At 37.7% G+C, this 15,761-nt stretch overlaps 3 protein-coding genes across 4 annotated transcripts; all 3 read left to right on the top strand.

The window, feature by feature from the left end:
- Positions 1–220: 220 nt before the first annotated feature.
- Positions 221–3,494, top strand: LOC111793250 (triacylglycerol lipase 2-like). The gene is made up of 8 exons (XM_023675043.1): positions 221–400; positions 1,285–1,398; positions 1,530–1,781; positions 1,861–2,004; positions 2,086–2,129; positions 2,707–2,786; positions 2,875–2,970; positions 3,054–3,494. Exons 1-8 carry the CDS (start codon positions 236–238, stop codon positions 3,380–3,382), a joined length of 1,224 nt encoding a protein of 407 aa, XP_023530811.1. The 5' UTR covers positions 221–235; the 3' UTR covers positions 3,383–3,494.
- Positions 3,495–4,419: 925 nt separating this feature from the next.
- On the top strand, positions 4,420–9,361 carry LOC111793249 (uridine kinase-like protein 1, chloroplastic). Its single transcript, XM_023675042.1, has 14 exons — positions 4,420–4,768; positions 4,955–5,046; positions 5,118–5,187; positions 5,461–5,579; positions 5,694–5,790; positions 6,366–6,445; positions 6,958–7,152; positions 7,572–7,655; positions 7,753–7,813; positions 7,971–8,031; positions 8,225–8,318; positions 8,425–8,497; positions 8,818–8,900; positions 8,985–9,361. Exons 1-14 carry the CDS (start codon positions 4,576–4,578, stop codon positions 9,129–9,131), a joined length of 1,449 nt encoding a protein of 482 aa, XP_023530810.1. The 5' UTR covers positions 4,420–4,575; the 3' UTR covers positions 9,132–9,361.
- Positions 9,362–10,272: 911 nt separating this feature from the next.
- Positions 10,273–15,380, top strand: LOC111793699 (uncharacterized RNA methyltransferase pc1998). Of its 2 annotated transcripts, none has more exons than XR_002814966.1 (16): positions 10,273–10,547; positions 10,632–10,746; positions 10,851–10,962; positions 11,052–11,096; positions 11,208–11,275; positions 11,373–11,427; positions 11,525–11,604; positions 11,706–11,789; positions 11,900–12,013; positions 13,218–13,336; positions 13,432–13,549; positions 13,694–13,827; positions 13,912–14,065; positions 14,213–14,292; positions 14,736–15,006; positions 15,115–15,380. XR_002814966.1 is itself a non-coding variant. In XM_023675704.1 (16 exons), exons 1-16 carry the CDS (start codon positions 10,351–10,353, stop codon positions 15,134–15,136), a joined length of 1,611 nt encoding a protein of 536 aa, XP_023531472.1. In that variant the 5' UTR covers positions 10,273–10,350; the 3' UTR covers positions 15,137–15,380. The 2 variants fall into 2 exon arrangements, 1 of the variants encoding a protein (XP_023531472.1); XM_023675704.1 differs by having other exon boundaries at positions 14,736–14,849.
- Positions 15,381–15,761: the final 381 nt, after the last annotated feature.

Here is a 15,761-nt window from a genome sequence, read left to right as displayed (position 1 = left end):
AAAATGATGCAAATAAAGGCTGTCCATCTAAACCGGCGAAATTTATCCATTTTCGCCTGAAAAGCTGCCACGTTCTCAACGTGGGGCCCACTCCTCCACGACAAAATCTTCCTTGCTTTCACACCTTCCCTTTTGGTTTCACACTATTTTTGTTGTTTTCGCTTCACACTATAAAAACCCAACACACACACACGCGAGAGTGAAGAACATAATAGAACAAGTAGTGGCGGTGGAGATGACCTATTTCAGGGGGTTTTCTACGGCGGTGGCCACGGTGGTGTTGGTGGTTCTCGGTGGTTGTTGCGGCGGAGGCCACGGCGTTGTTGATGTTCCGACCGAGGAACTCGGCATCTGTTCTTCTGGTGTCACCATTCATGGTTATAAGTGTCAGGAAATTCAGGTATTATTATATTCTGTAACAGTCTAAGTCCACTGCTAGCAGATATTATCTTTCATATTTTTCTAACCGACGTGGGATCTCGCACAATCTCCACGAAAAACTCGTTAAAAGCTTGATTGAGACGATATGTTTTAACTGATAAAACGAAATTTCAACGATGTTTTACAAACCGACGTGGGCTCTCACACAATCTCTACGGAAAACCCGTTAAAAGCTTGATTGAGACGATATGTTTTAACTGACAAAACGAAATTTCAATGATGTTTTACAAACAGACGTGGGCTCTCACACAATCTCCACGGAAAACCCGTTAAAAGCTTGATTGAGACGATATGTTTTAATTGACAAAACGAAATTTCAACGATGTTTTACAAACCGACGTGGGCTCTCACACAATCTCTACGGAAAACCCGTTAAAAGCTTGATTGAGACGATATGTTTTAACTGACAAAACGAAATTTCAATGATGTTTTACAAACAGACGTGGGCTCTCACACAATCTCCACGGAAAACCCGTTAAAAGCTTGATTGAGACGATATGTTTTAATTGACAAAACGAAATTTCAACGATGTTTTACAAACCGACGTGGGCTCTCACACAATCTCTACGGAAAACCCGTTAAAAGCTTGATTGAGACGATATGTTTTAACCGACAAAACAAACTTTCAACAATGTTTTATGTCGAACTTTTGAAAATAGAAAGCTTCACAAGTCGTGGGTTCTAATTTACGGGTTCGAAATTGAAATCTATGTTTACAAGCATAGCTTAATTAATAGGGTATCGATTATCTTACGATCGAGCGTACATAACTTGATTGGTTAAGGTATTAATAACTCGATCCTTGGACGAGAATCCTAACCGTAATTTTGACCTAAATAATAGGTGCAAACGAAAGATGGTTATATTTTAAGTGTACAGAGGATTCCAGAAGGTCGATACGGGAGTGACAATGGAGTAAAAAAGCAACCCGTCATCATACAGCACGGTGTTCTTGTGGTATGTTTCGTTATTATTTTTACTTTTGAAAATCTCTTTTTTTAATCGTCACCACCGACATGCGGGTCGGTGATAGCAATATAATTCCTTTCTCCTTCTCTACCTAAACAATGACGACCGATTTTACGTAGGACGGGATGACATGGTTGTTGAATTCTCCGGAGCAGAACCTACCCTTGATCCTCGCCGATAAGGGCTACGACGTATGGATTGCCAACACTCGAGGCACTCGCTTCAGCCGTCACCACACCTCCCTCGACCCATCCTCCCCGGCCTTCTGGGACTGGTCGTGGGACGAGCTCGTCATCTACGACCTCCCCGCCGTCTTCGACCACGTCTCCCAAGAAACCGGCCACAAGATTCACTACATTGGCCATTCATTGGTGAATTCTTTGATCCTTTAAGATTCACTACATTTTTCATTCCGGCCGCCCCTTTTAACGTCCGTTAATTTATCGTCAGGGAACGTTAATACTAATTGCTTCACTGGCGGAGGGGAAGCTGGTGGAGCAGCTGCAGTCGGTGGCGTTTTTGAGCCCCATTGCTTATCTCAGCCACATGACCACCGTTATCGGCGCCGTGGCCGCCCGGTCGTTGTTACCTCAGGTGGGTGACTCTTTGAGTTTTATTGTGAAAATCTCCTCCGTTTCTTCACCGCCGTTATCTTTTGTTTGATGCTTCTTGTAGGTTGTTACCAAAGCTTTGGGTGTTGAAGAGTTCAATCCAAAAGGGTAATTTATTCCATTCCCTATTCTCGAGTCCTATTCTCGAGTCGACCGTTAGCAGGTCCTTTTGGTCTTTTCCTTTCGAGTTTTCCCTCGAGATTTTTAAAACGCGTATGCTAAAGAGAGATTTTCACACCCTTATAAAGAATGATTCGTTTCCGTTTCCAACTGATGCGTGATCTCACAATCCATCCCTTTCGAGATCGAGCGCTCTCAACAGTGAGATCTTACCTCAGTTGCATAGGGGAACGGGAACGGAAACGAGACATTCTTTATAAAGGTATGGAAGCTTGATTGGGAAACCGAGAATGGAAAGCTCAAAAAAGACATCATCTACTCGGGTAGGACTTGGGTTGTTACAATTTCATTGCAAAATTTTTCTTTTATTCTCGGGGAATATACACACGAGTGGGACGGATATTGGTGAGTGGTTGAGGACGGAGATTACATTTAGTCCGTGATATTCCCGGTCTCTTATGTTTGGAGCAGTTGCCTGTAAAGTTGGGCTCCGTTGATTAAACCGACATCTCTAGAAACAAGTGCTTATCATAAATTTGTGTTAACATGGTGTGATTGACGATAGGGCGGCAGTGGGGAACTTTCTAAAATCGTTGTGTTTTCGTCCGAGAGTCGATTGCTATGACTTATTATCTGCTTTCACGGGTACATCAATACCGTTTTTAAGATTTGGTTTTTTTTGTTTTAAATTAAAATATTTTTTAAGCGAGAAAATTCGAACTATTTTGTGTAGGCAAAAACTGTTGTCTCAATTCATCGACCGTTGAGCTCTTTCTCAAGAACGAACCTCAGTCGACATCGACTAAGAACATGGTTCACTTATCTCAAAGTAAGTTTCACGCATTGAACCGTCTCATTAAAAAGAATTCATCAGTTATTTATTTATTAATGTTTTTTTAATTCGATAAACAGTTGTTCGATATGGAGTATTGGCGAAGTTCAACTATGGAAGAATGGATTACAACTTGAGACACTACGGAAGAATCAATCCGCCGTTGTATGACCTCTCCAAAATTCCTCGTGACGTTCCGATCTTCATAAGCTACGGGGGTCAGGATGCTCTCTCGGATCTTCGAGACGTGGGTCACCTCCTTGAAATCTTAAAATCTCACGATGTCGACAAGCTTACTGTCCAATACATCGAAAATTACGCCCATGCCGATTTTATCATGGGCATCAACGCCAACGACGACGTTTACAAATATGTCACTGCTTTCATTACTAAGCATAGTTCGATCTAAACAAGATCAACTTATGGTATTGGTTTGAAGTTGGAAAAATGACGTTGAGAACCGAGATTCGTGTGATTGTAGTAAGAAGGGTTCACTTGAACCTCTGTGTTCCGTTATTTTATATTTTGTTCCACGTATGGTACGATTTTAATAATTTTTAGCTTAAATATAATTCAATATTCTATATTTAAATTGTTATATGGTTCAAGGGTTTAGACCTTTTATTATTTTAAAATATTTTATTAAATTAATCCACTTGATTCAATTAATAAAAATATTCATAAATTTTGTATTTTATCTAAAAAAAATATTTAAAATACGATTGTTTTGTTAGTGATAAAAGAAATATTATTAATTTATTTACGCATGAACGACTTTAATCTTTTAAAAAAAAGTTTTAAAATATCTGGTGGAAATTACTTATTTACCCCTAATAGATAATTATCTCTAAAGTTTTTAATTTTTTCTATTCTAAAAGTTTAAGGGTATTAATGTCAATTTAGAAAGCGTTCTTTGAAATTAAAAATAATAATAATAATTTTGATTTTTTTTAAAAAAAGAAAATAATAAAACTTTTAGAAAAATAAAAAAAGTATTTTTGAAACATTTTTAATTTTAAAAGGGTAATTTTAAGTAAAATATTAACGATTTTAACGTTTTTTTCGAAATTATTAAAGAAATTTAAAATTCAAGAATATATACATATATACATATATACATATATATATATATATATATATGTATGTATATTTAATCTAAATTAATAAATAAATAAATATAATAAATATAATAAATATAATAAATATATATATATATATATATATATTTATTTATTAATTTAGATTTTTGAAATTTGAATTAAAAATTTAAAAGACAACCTGTCATTTAACCTAATGAATCGGGTCTGGTTGGAGGAACCAATAGTCCGGTTCAGATGGAAAAATGGAGAACCGGTTCATCTCGGTTGTTCGACCGCCCGGCGGCATGGCTGAGGCAAAAAGGCATTAAAGCAGTATATTCATACTCAAAATTCGTCTTTTATTTATTTAAAATCACATAATTTCAGAAACGGAAGCGTCAAATTGCTCTGCAGCTGTAATCGTTGTGCCAAATCCGCCGGGTTTCGCCGTTGTTTTTCCCGGCCAATTACTTCGTCCGACCACCGGTAATCCTTCCGTCGACTTGTCCTCCGATCAGCAGCCATGCCGGAAGAAACCACTTCGATAGATTACGTCATGGAAGCCGCCTCCGGACCTCATTTCTCCGGCCTCCGACTCGACGGGCTAATCTCCTCTCCACCTTCTTCCTCAACTTCTTCTCCCGCTCACCGCTCTTCACTCTCCGCTTCCTCTGCACAGGTCGATGCTAACTCTCCTAAGCAGCCTTTCGTCATCGGTAATTCTTGTTATCTGTTCTTGATTGCTTTGTTAGGGGATTTGGATTTTTGTGAATGATTTTATTTTATTTTATTTGATTTGTTCTCATCTTCGCGCTTGGTATTTTTCTTGATCATGCATTAGAAGTTAAAACTCATTCCGTTTGGATCGAAATTGTTATCACTGTTGGTACTGTTAATGATAGGTGTTTCTGGAGGTACTGCGTCTGGGAAGACGACGGTGTGTGATATGATTATACAGCAACTCCATGATCATAGGGTTGTGCTGGTCAATCAGGCATGCTTCCTTTTTTCTGGATCTTGCTCTAGAATTTTCTTCCGTTTCTTGAATTCATGGCTTTGCTATAGGACTCGTTTTACCGCGGGTTGACAGCCGAGGAACTAGAACGCGTGCACGAGTATAACTTTGATCATCCTGGTAATGAAATTAGTGAATTCAACTTGTTTTTCCCTTGCTGACTTTTAGATGGAAAGAATGGAGTTCTAGTGCTGTATCACTTGTTCATATTTCTTAATTATGGGATAACAATGTGATTAGTTTTAACCTAAGAGATGCGAGTATGGATAATAAGGAATTATGTTTACCCCAATCCAACATCTTAAGCTCTTGGGTTTAGGTAGTCATTGTGCAATATAAACAGTATATACTATCTTTCTCTCTCTTTGATTAATTTCATCGAATTATCCATAGATTCTTTTGACACCGAGCAGCTTTTGGATTGCGTCGAGAAGCTAAAGAGTGGGCAATCTTACCATGTCCCAATTTATGATTTTAAGACTCATCAACGCTGTGTAGATAGCTTTCGACAGGTGCTGATATCTCTTTCGAAATGATCACTTGCTTTTTCTGTTTTGAGGGGGTTGGATGAGGTATCTATTCGTTGCAACGGTTTTTCGGAGAATTTAATGATCACTTCTCTCCAGGTAAATGCATCTGATGTTATCATCGTGGAAGGAATTCTGGTTTTCCATGACCAAAGAGTCCGCAATCTCATGAATATGAAGATATTTGTTGACACAGGTTCAACATTGTGCTCCCACTATTTTCTTTACTATTGTCTTTTTTTATTTTCTTTTTTTAACTCATTGTGATTTCACTTTCCCTATCTAATACTTTAGACCCTTGCAATGAGCCTTTAGTTAAATGGGTTGCCTGAGTGTGGAAAATTTATGGAAAGCCTGTGTACAGATCCACCGCTAGCAGATATTGTCCTCTTTGGGCTTTCCCTTTCAAGCTTCCCCTCAAGGCTTTAAAACGCGTCTCCTAGGGGAAGGTTTCCACACTCTTATAAAGGGTGTTTTGTTCTCCTCCCCAACCAATGTGGGACATCACAACTTGCACTGTACTCTGAATGAATAGGATGAGTGAAGAGCGCTGAACTCAGAACTTATGTGAATATTTTGTTGAAAGTTACTTGTATCCTGTGGAAGATTTGAGTTCTGTGAAAGGAAGGAGAAAAACATTAAACAGCTGGCCCTCTTAAGGCTAATCTTTAGTTTTTAAATTTTTATCAGACGAATGTAAAATACTCTACATATTACTTGTACTAGAGGTTCTCTACCTTCTCCTAATATTTAGCACTGCATTGGTTTTAGATGCTGATGTGAGGCTTGCTCGTAGAATTAGACGTGATACCGTAGAAAGGGGCAGAGACATAAACTCCGTTCTTGAACAGGTAAACTAACATCTTTCATGAATTTGGATCCCACCTAATGAGATCTCTGATTTAAAAAAGTTGAAGCCTGTGTGTGTATTGAATTATTTTCACAAGTTTTCCATAACTTACTGTGATCAAAATAATCTTTCCTTCTGATTATGGGAATTTCGAAATGTTCCCTAAGCTCATTAGTTGGCTGTTATGATAACTATATTGATGTAATCTCCAATCTGTAGAGGAATTCACCAACTTGAGCGATATATTGCTTCCAATGATTTACATCGCCATATCCTATGCAAGATCACAGGGTTGCCTCCTATCATCTAGAGCAGTGACTATGGGGGGGTTGAATAGTGGAAGAGTTAGCAACTTTTGTTTATGTGAGGCAAGCAAGTCTTGTTGTATGCTTAGATTTTTATAGCGGGATCACGAACACTTCAGTATGCAGCATGTGATTGCCATTCCTTTGACATTCAATTTTGAATTCATTATTACTTGGTGAAATATTTCCATTCTTGTTATTTGTGCAGTATGCGAAGTTTGTAAAACCTGCTTTTGATGATTTCATTCTGCCATCAAAGAAGTATGCTGATGTGATCATACCACGTGGAGGTGATAACCATGTTGCAATTGATTTGATTGTGCAACACATCCATACAAAGTTAGGCCAGCATGACCTATGCAAAATATACCCCAATGTTACTGTCATTCAATCAACATTTCAGGTATAACATTTTCAAATAGCAATTCGCCGTAATTGATACGTTATGTTTTCCACTTTCTCTCAACACTTTTTTACTTCCCAGAACCAATCTTCACCAGCCTGAAACTGGAAGAGATTGTGAAGACAGATAGAGTTGTACAGTATTAGACTCGAGATTCTTATTTTTGAGAAAAAAAAGTTGAAGATATGTTAAGAAAGATATGATTTTATTGCTTGAGACATGAGCTTGTTGCCTTCGTCTTGTTACTGGTTGAAAGCTTGTTTTCTCATTAAGAAAAAGGGTTTCCCAGAAAATCTGTATTCTTTTTATGTTGTTTGTTTCAGACACGAGGCTAAAGCATACGTAGTTGTTCGTGTTTCTCATTTGAGCTCTTACTCCTCTCCTCTCCATAATCTCACGTAGGTAACTGAATGTCACAGATTAGAGGCATGCATACATTAATTCGAGATCGGGACATCTCAAAGCACGACTTTGTTTTCTATTCAGACCGCCTTATACGTCTGGTACTTTCTGCTACAAAGATCAATTGCAAGTTCATTTATGCCAGGAAAGTTGAACAATCTCAACATTCTTATAGATTTTGTTTCTTTTAACTTTTAGGTTGTGGAGCATGGCCTTGGCCATTTGCCGTTTACTGAAAAACAAGTGGTCACTCCAACAGGTGAGTTACGGAAGTAACGAGCCTCGTGCTTACTGATATCTGTCCGTGCAATATAAACTCTTTTCTCTTGCTGAGTTTTTTTTCTGTAATCTAAACTGATCTCACTTACCTGGTGTATGGATACTGATGAAGAATGACTGCATGCTTTTGATCTCAGCATCTGTATACACTGGGGTTGATTTCTGCAAAAAACTATGTGGGGTATCCATCGTTCGAAGGTTAGTTTGACGTGAATATATTTCATACTTGCTGTCTGAATCATGGCAACTAGAATTTGTCTGAGATGAACTTGCTGGTTGCATGTGTGTTTGTGATAAAATTTTGGACCGACTTCGAGGAAAAATGAGATATGTCGACCAAGAATTGAGGAGACAGTTCTCATTTCTGATGGTTGTCCTCAATCTAATACAGTGGTGAAAGCATGGAAAACGCGTTGCGTGCATGTTGCAAAGGGATAAAAATCGGGAAGATTCTGATTCACCGTGAGGGAGATAACGGGAAGCAGGTGAAACTAAAATGTTCTTCCTGAATTGTGTTTGTTGGGGCTTGATCTTGTGCTTTCTTATATCGACATCGTAGAGTTTTTCTTATATTTTGTTCAAACTGAACAGCTGATATACGAGAAATTACCGAATGATATATCGGAGCGACATGTCCTACTCCTCGATCCTGTTCTCGCTACCGGTAACTATTTCATCATCGTCATTGCTATTAGTCTGAATTCCTATTTGACTCATCATTAATCTGTTATACAACATTAGGTTAACCTTTAGAGTAGACAATTAGAGCATGGCTTTAAATCCAAGTTTCATTAGTATATAGATTCCCAAGTTTTGTTTAGCCTAATTAGGTGGCCATAGAATTACTGTCAACTCGGACGTACGTTTTGTTTATTTATTGTGATGTCCGTGCGTGCTCGGACCAGCTTGGCTGTACCTCAATTATTCTCACGAGACAACCGACCCTTTTTCCTATTAAAACGTATGTATTCGTGATCTTTGCAGGTAACTCAGCTAATCAAGCAATTGACCTACTCATACAGAAGGGAGTTCCAGAATCACACATCATATTCCTCAACTTGATATCTGTGAGTTAGTTTATGCTATCCAAATTGGTTGATCATAGTAACTATCAATACTGATGTCAATATATTCACTCCGTTGGAGTTCAGGCCCCGGAGGGAATTCACTGTGTTTGCAAACGATACCCGTTCTTGAAAATTGTCACTTCCGAGATCGACGATGGATTGAACGAAGAGTATCGTGTCGTACCAGGTATGGGTGAATTTGGCGACCGTTACTTTGGAACCGATGATTAGTTAGTTATGCAGCTAGCTGGTTGAATAGGGGAGAATATATCTGTCGGAGTGCAGATTTTCTGAATTTGTCTGAATCACATTTTTTTTTTAACCATAGATGAACTTTGGAACATTAGACTCAATAGGTGTGGTATTATCGTCGAGTTATTGATGTCAACCCGACATGTTTCTATCTTACGAGTCGATAAATGGTTTAATTTGGATGAAAAGTTCAGCTACTTTGATGTTTACTGACTTGTGAATGATGACGTTGTCTGTTTCAAATTTTCTATATAATTTAGATGAACTCTTTTTAATTATACTTTAAGTTGTCCTAAAATAGGGTTCTAGAGTTGTTCAGGTCACAGGTTAATGTTTGCTCGGGTCGGTTCAATCTGATTCGACTCGAGCGAAATTTGGTTAAATTAGGATACATACATATATTATAATTGAGAATTTATTTCTTCTGTTTTCAATTTGACACATGACCTAAATAAACCGTACTAATGAGATTTTTAGTTACAATGTGATATGTAAAAAATGAACATGAACCATCTCGTTGATTTGACTCAACCAAACTAGAAAATAGAAGGTTAAGTTGGAACTTTATTTAGTTGTCAGTATAGGTACAAAAAGACAAAATGGAAATGAATAACCTAGCTGTTCCGACTGGACCGATCCAATTAAGAAAAAAATGAAACAACCTAAATAGAAACAAAATCCCAAATTCTCGATGCCTCAATNCTAGCTGATTCGACCTGACCTGATCCAATTAAGAAAAAAACAAAGAAAAAAAATGAACAACTTAGCTAAAACTAAAAAATATAAGGTTAAGTTTGAACCTTATTTAGTTGTCAGCGATATGTACAAAAAAAAAAAAAAAAAAAAAAAAAAAAAAAAAAAAAAAAAAAAAAAAAAAAAAAAAAAAAAAAAAANGAGGGTTATAATAGGAAAACATTTATAATGAGAAAACATTTATAATAGGAACAATGTAAATAAAAAAAATGGCTTATTCACGACGATTTGTCGTACTAATCTGTCCGACTTGTCGATTCAATGCACATCTTACAACCGATCCAGGCCGACCGGGTCCGAGTATCTTAACTTATTTATTTATTTATTCTTTTTTAAAAATGGTTTTTCGAGATATTTATACGACAGAGTAATTAAAGTTTATCCATCTATTCCCGCCATACCTCTCTTCACCGCTCCGGCGCGTCACCGGCCACCGGAGAGAACGATGCTTCAGTGCTACTTCACGCCTCGCTCAATTTCACCTTTCATTTCTTGTCAACTCTCTACCACCTCAGTGCGCACTCATTCTTCTCCTTCGCCGCCACCGCCGCTGCCGCCACCTCTGCTGTCTTTCTCTGCGAAATCAACTCCGGACTCACTATCCTCGCCGGCGTGTGCACTCCAGTGCACTCACTTTCAATCGTATGTTCCACCTTCCATTACAGTTCTAATATCTGAATCTCATATATCGAGTAACTTTTTTTTTTTTGTTACTGAATGTTTTAGGTGCTCCGGATGCACACACGAGTTCGACCTCCACCGGCCGGTCATCGTTGAGGAGGCGACTCAATTCTTCAACAATCTTGGAGTATCGGATTTTACATTTGATAGTTGCAAACTGGTTGACTTGTTTTTCCTCATAATTTTGTTCGTGTTGATAGAATTCGTCTAATCCTATCGAATAATCGTCTGGTTTTCATTTTTGGTACATGGATTTGATTTTAGTGGGGATGGAGGTGCCGTGCGAAATTAGCCGTTCGTGGCTCGTCTACAAGCCCTATGATTGGGCTTTATCAAGAGGGAACTCATAATGTCGTGGATATTCCTGATTGCAAAGGTTCCATTTCTACTTGCCTTAGTGTTATGCTCTATTCCTCGTCTTCCACTAATTATGATTGTTTAAGTTAAACAAAAATGTTTCTGCAGCTCATCACCCTAATATAAATGCGGCAGTTCAATTGTTAAAACGAGGTGTGTTCTTTATGAAGTTCAAGTGATCTGGATGAACATTTCGTCTATTTCTAAAATTAGGGGTTCTATAATAACTGAACTATTTGCATCTTCTTTGTGGGCTATATGAAGGTATCACTGAATTAAACGTAGAGCCTTATGACGAAGATCAGGGGACTGGTGATTTGCGATATGTTCAGGTTATCATTAAAATAAACCTCAAATGAATATTGGGCAGACAATTTGTTTGTTCTTTAATGGTGATGTTAGTGATAATACTCAATGATTTTGATGCAGATGGCTGTGACGACTTATAGCACATCCCTTCCTTCCTCAGAAAGATACAAAAATGGTTACATGCTAACTAAGTTGATATTAGGATGTTAGTTTACTCCATTGCTTAAGGTCTTAGAAAAGGTAGGATTGATTGAATTTATGTCTGTTTTCAGGTAAGATACAGATAGCTTTAGTTTGGAATTCAAGGAGTGAAACTTCACAGAATTCTGACAAGCTAAATGCATTAGCCAATGTGAGTTTTGGGAACCCTGCCTCCTCCCCCAAAAGGAAAAAGAAAAGATCGTATTTGGCAAGCTTTCTACTTACATTTTACTTTGATGTACTGAACAACAGTTCTTATGGAAAAATGGTGGTGCCCGAAGTAATACTCATCTAGTTCATTCTGTGTGGGCAAATTTTCAAACATCATCTAACAATGTAAGTTTCTTCATTGTAAGAGTTGGAGTGATGAATATTTGCTTGTTTCTATCCGTCACTGCTAAGTTTGATTCATGATTTTCGAATTTTTCGTTTGTTGAAAAATACAGGTAATATTTGGTAATAGATGGAGGCATCTTTTAGGCGAAAGAGATTTTTGGGAGCATGTTGGTGGAATAGACATTTGCTTGACACCATCAAGTTTTGGCCAAGCAAATACACAGGTTCTTAAATATTTATGTTTCAAATTTCAGAAATCATTTTATTCTTGGGAAATATATTTTGTTACTTATAATTTTGGTTGGGGTTTTGACTTGTTTTGATACCATCCACATCGATTGGAGAGAGGAACGAGTGTTAGCTAGAACGGTGGGTCCCGAAGGGAGTGTATTGTGAGATCCCACATCGATTGGAGAGGGAAACGAGTGCTAGCGAAGACGCTGGGCCCTGAAGGAGGGTGGATTGTGAGATCCCACATCGGTTGGAGAGGGGAACAAAGCATTCTTTATAAGGGTGTGGAAACCCATCCCTAATAGACGCGTTTTAAAAACCTTGAGGGGAAGTCTGAAAGGGAAAGCCCAAACAGGACAATATCTGCTAGCGGTAGGCTTGAGTCGTTGCAATGTATTCCCGACTCTTAATGCCTAGTTGCTGATTGTCCATCTAACCTTTTTTCTAAGAGAACTAGGGTGAATAAATAATAATAATTTAAAAGAATAAATAGTTGCTATGTCTAATAAGTAGAAACGTTGTAGTGAAAAGAAAAAAACTTAGTTTAGGCTGGGTAGAAAGTTAAAAGAAATGGTGTCCCAGACTCTATCTTTACTTCCATGCTAAAACATTTCATGGTTCCTCTCCTCTAAAAGCTCCCAAAAGAGAGGCAAGGGTGGCATTGGTTCAAATAGATTTGGTTTTGTTCTTCAAAGGATGGCAAAGAGCCAGCTGAAGGAAGAAACCAGCCAGATTACATTAGAAAGATCAAAATTATGGAGAGCATATTCCAAATTGGGAAAGAGAAAAAAGTAAAGAAAGGCAATCGCCCAGCCTTCTGCATCATTTTCATTTTGCACATAAATGGTGGCTGAGGTAGACACTGGAGTATATTTTCTGAAATCCATCAGTGTTTTCCTGATGAATAACCCCATGATGAAGACTTGCTAATCCTTTGAAATTTTTTTAGAACTAAAAAAATGATTTTACTGAGATCTTTGGGTTGGGAATCTCATACTTTTGCTGGAGCAACTGCCAAAATTTATCAATCTTCTAAGTCTAGATCTTAAAATTCTTAATCTCGTTCCAGCAAATCAATCCAGTCTACCAATTTGCCAAACCTCGTAATTGGTGTTTCATGCCCATTAAACTTTTTTATTGGCATCACATCCTGATATAATCCCATTGGATCATCCAACCTATACTCTTTTCTTCCAGGCTTTCGATAGCTTGCTCCGGAAGTTGCAGAAGTATGTTCCATATGGAGCATCAGTTGCTGATTTGTATGCAGGAGCTGGTGTGATTGGATTATCATTAGCTGCCACAAGGAAATGCAGGCAAGACTAGGACAATTATGCATGCCGTGGGGTTCAAAGTTTCACTACATTTAAACATATGGAAATTGATAACCCAATGTTACTTTTGCTTTCAGATTTGTGAAGTGTGTCGAGGTCAACAAAGAGTCTAAGCTATCATTTGAGAAAACAGTCGAACGTCTACCGGACCGAGTTGATGGCAGTATCAGCTGGCACCATGCAGACACTTCAAAAGTTAGTACTCCAGCCCTTCAGTTTTTAATTACCCATCATTTGAATTATTTTACTGATTTCATTTACTGCATATGGGACTTACACCAGTATTAAGAATACTCAAGTGCATAGCTATATTTTCTGCTGTATCTACTACTTGCACAGGATCCTCTTACTTGGATTATGGGATCAGACGTAGTTGTTGTCGATCCGCCAAGAAAAGGTTTGGATGCATCACTTGCTGATACATTGAGAGATATAGCATCACTAAAGCGTAAAGTGAAGTCATTATCTAAAAGGTTGTTTTGGATGACCTCTAAGGCTTTTAAATTTTCCTCTCCTAACATTTTAGTTCATTGTCATTTGAATTCCAAATTCTCCAGCCCACATTTGACGGATAAGAAAGATGAAAAAAGGCCATGGGTTTTACGAGCAAAGGAAGAAACAGTCCAAATTGGGAGTACAGCTTTGGAACCAAATCATTCACTGCCTCAGACTCTTATTTATATAAGTTGTGGATGGGAAAGCTTCAAGGAGGTAAGTTTTTTCGTAAAGCTGCCTCCAAATTCCATCAAACTCGACTGTATTCCTGCTCTCCTTCCATGATCTCAAAGGGAAATTTGTATGTACTTTTTACAATGTGTGTGCATTATATAGACTATAGCTATGTTTTTCTCTGTATAGGATTGCAAGATGTTACTGTCTAGCAATGCGTGGCATTTGGCGAAGGCCCATGGTTTTAATTTCTTTCCTGGCACCCAGAGGTAATGATCTTATTTTCTTTCGGTCGATTCTTGTAGGTAAAATCATAATTAGGCACTAGAGATAAATCACGATATTTATCTAAGTAGTCTATACTTTCAATAAATCTTAAAATCATACCTTATCACTAGATTGAAGTTAGTTCTGATCGAACATTGTAAATTGAATATAACAATTTTCATTCAAGAAAAGATACAATGTACATATCTTTCTAAAATTTATCGACAAAAAGGAGTATCCCTATTTTCAGGCCATCGTTATCATTTACTATTCTTCTAGATCTTAACATCAATTATATTACTCATCTACGTTGGGGCTCGATTTGAAGTATCTTTCTCGTCCAACTTAAATGGCACAAAACATTGATATCATTTATAAGTACATTCTTATTCTCCAATACTTGATAAGAGCTTTCTTTGTGACATAAACTTGGTTATGGTTGCAGTATTGAGGTTTTGGCCATTTTCAAGAGGGGACAGGGAGTGCCCCAGAAGAAAAAGAAAGTGTTGAAGAAGAAAAAGAAACCAACTGTGAGAGTTGCATCAAGTCCTCATATTAGGTAGAAGTTTCAAGCATATCCCAGTCGGAGTTGTATCGAAATATACGATTTTGTGATTGAACAAAGAGCAACAACGAAATTCTCGAGAGAATCGAGATTTTTCGTCTTTTCGATGTTCCTCTCGTGTAGAATGACTCTTGCCATCCTCTGGAAAGGGGTATCTAATTTGATGTTCTTTCTTAAACGTAAACATTTGATAATTATAGGGCCATGACTTCAAATAATTTCCATTTGGCTGAAGATATAACTAGAATGCTCCTTGCAGGCTATCTTCCTCCTCCAACTGAACTCTTAGGATGAGACTATGAAGTGCTCGGAACAATGCAACTGCAGTTCGTGGTTCTGAATCATAAAAATTGAGGAAAATTCTTTGAAAACCAGAATCATCTATACTGCATTGCCTTCCAATGGTGAGTCAAATTAAGCCTGTGGATTACGAGTTCTTCCTAAATTATAAGCTTGAAAGATTTCTTACTGCTCTTACTTGCCAAATAGTTTAATTCCTAATTCATTTAGATGTGAAGTTTTTCTTTGATCATGTATTTTTGTGAGATCCCTCGTTGATCGGAGAAAGGAACTTAATAAAGGTGTGCTCTTCCTAAAAGATGTATTTTATAAACTAGGGCTAACGGCGACAAATACCATGCCAAAGTAGACAATATCTGCTAGCGGTGGACTTGGGCTATTATAAATGATATCATAGCTAGACACTGAATAGTGTGTCAGCGAGGACATTGGGAGGGGGAGGGGGGAAGTGGATTGTGAGATCTCACATTTGTTGGTGAGGTAAATTTTATAAAGGTGTGGAAACCTCTCCTTAAAAGACACATTTTAGGCCGACGACGATACGTAAAGGACCAAAGTCGACAATATCTGCAAACAGTGGGCTTGGGCTGATACATTTTTAACTTA

Source organism: Cucurbita pepo, chromosome LG04 (genome assembly GCF_002806865.2).
Source record: "Cucurbita pepo subsp. pepo cultivar mu-cu-16 chromosome LG04, ASM280686v2, whole genome shotgun sequence".
Classification (NCBI taxonomy): domain Eukaryota; kingdom Viridiplantae; phylum Streptophyta; class Magnoliopsida; order Cucurbitales; family Cucurbitaceae; genus Cucurbita; species Cucurbita pepo.
Note: the sequence above shows the minus strand (reverse complement) of the source record. Positions and strands in the feature narration are given on the sequence as shown.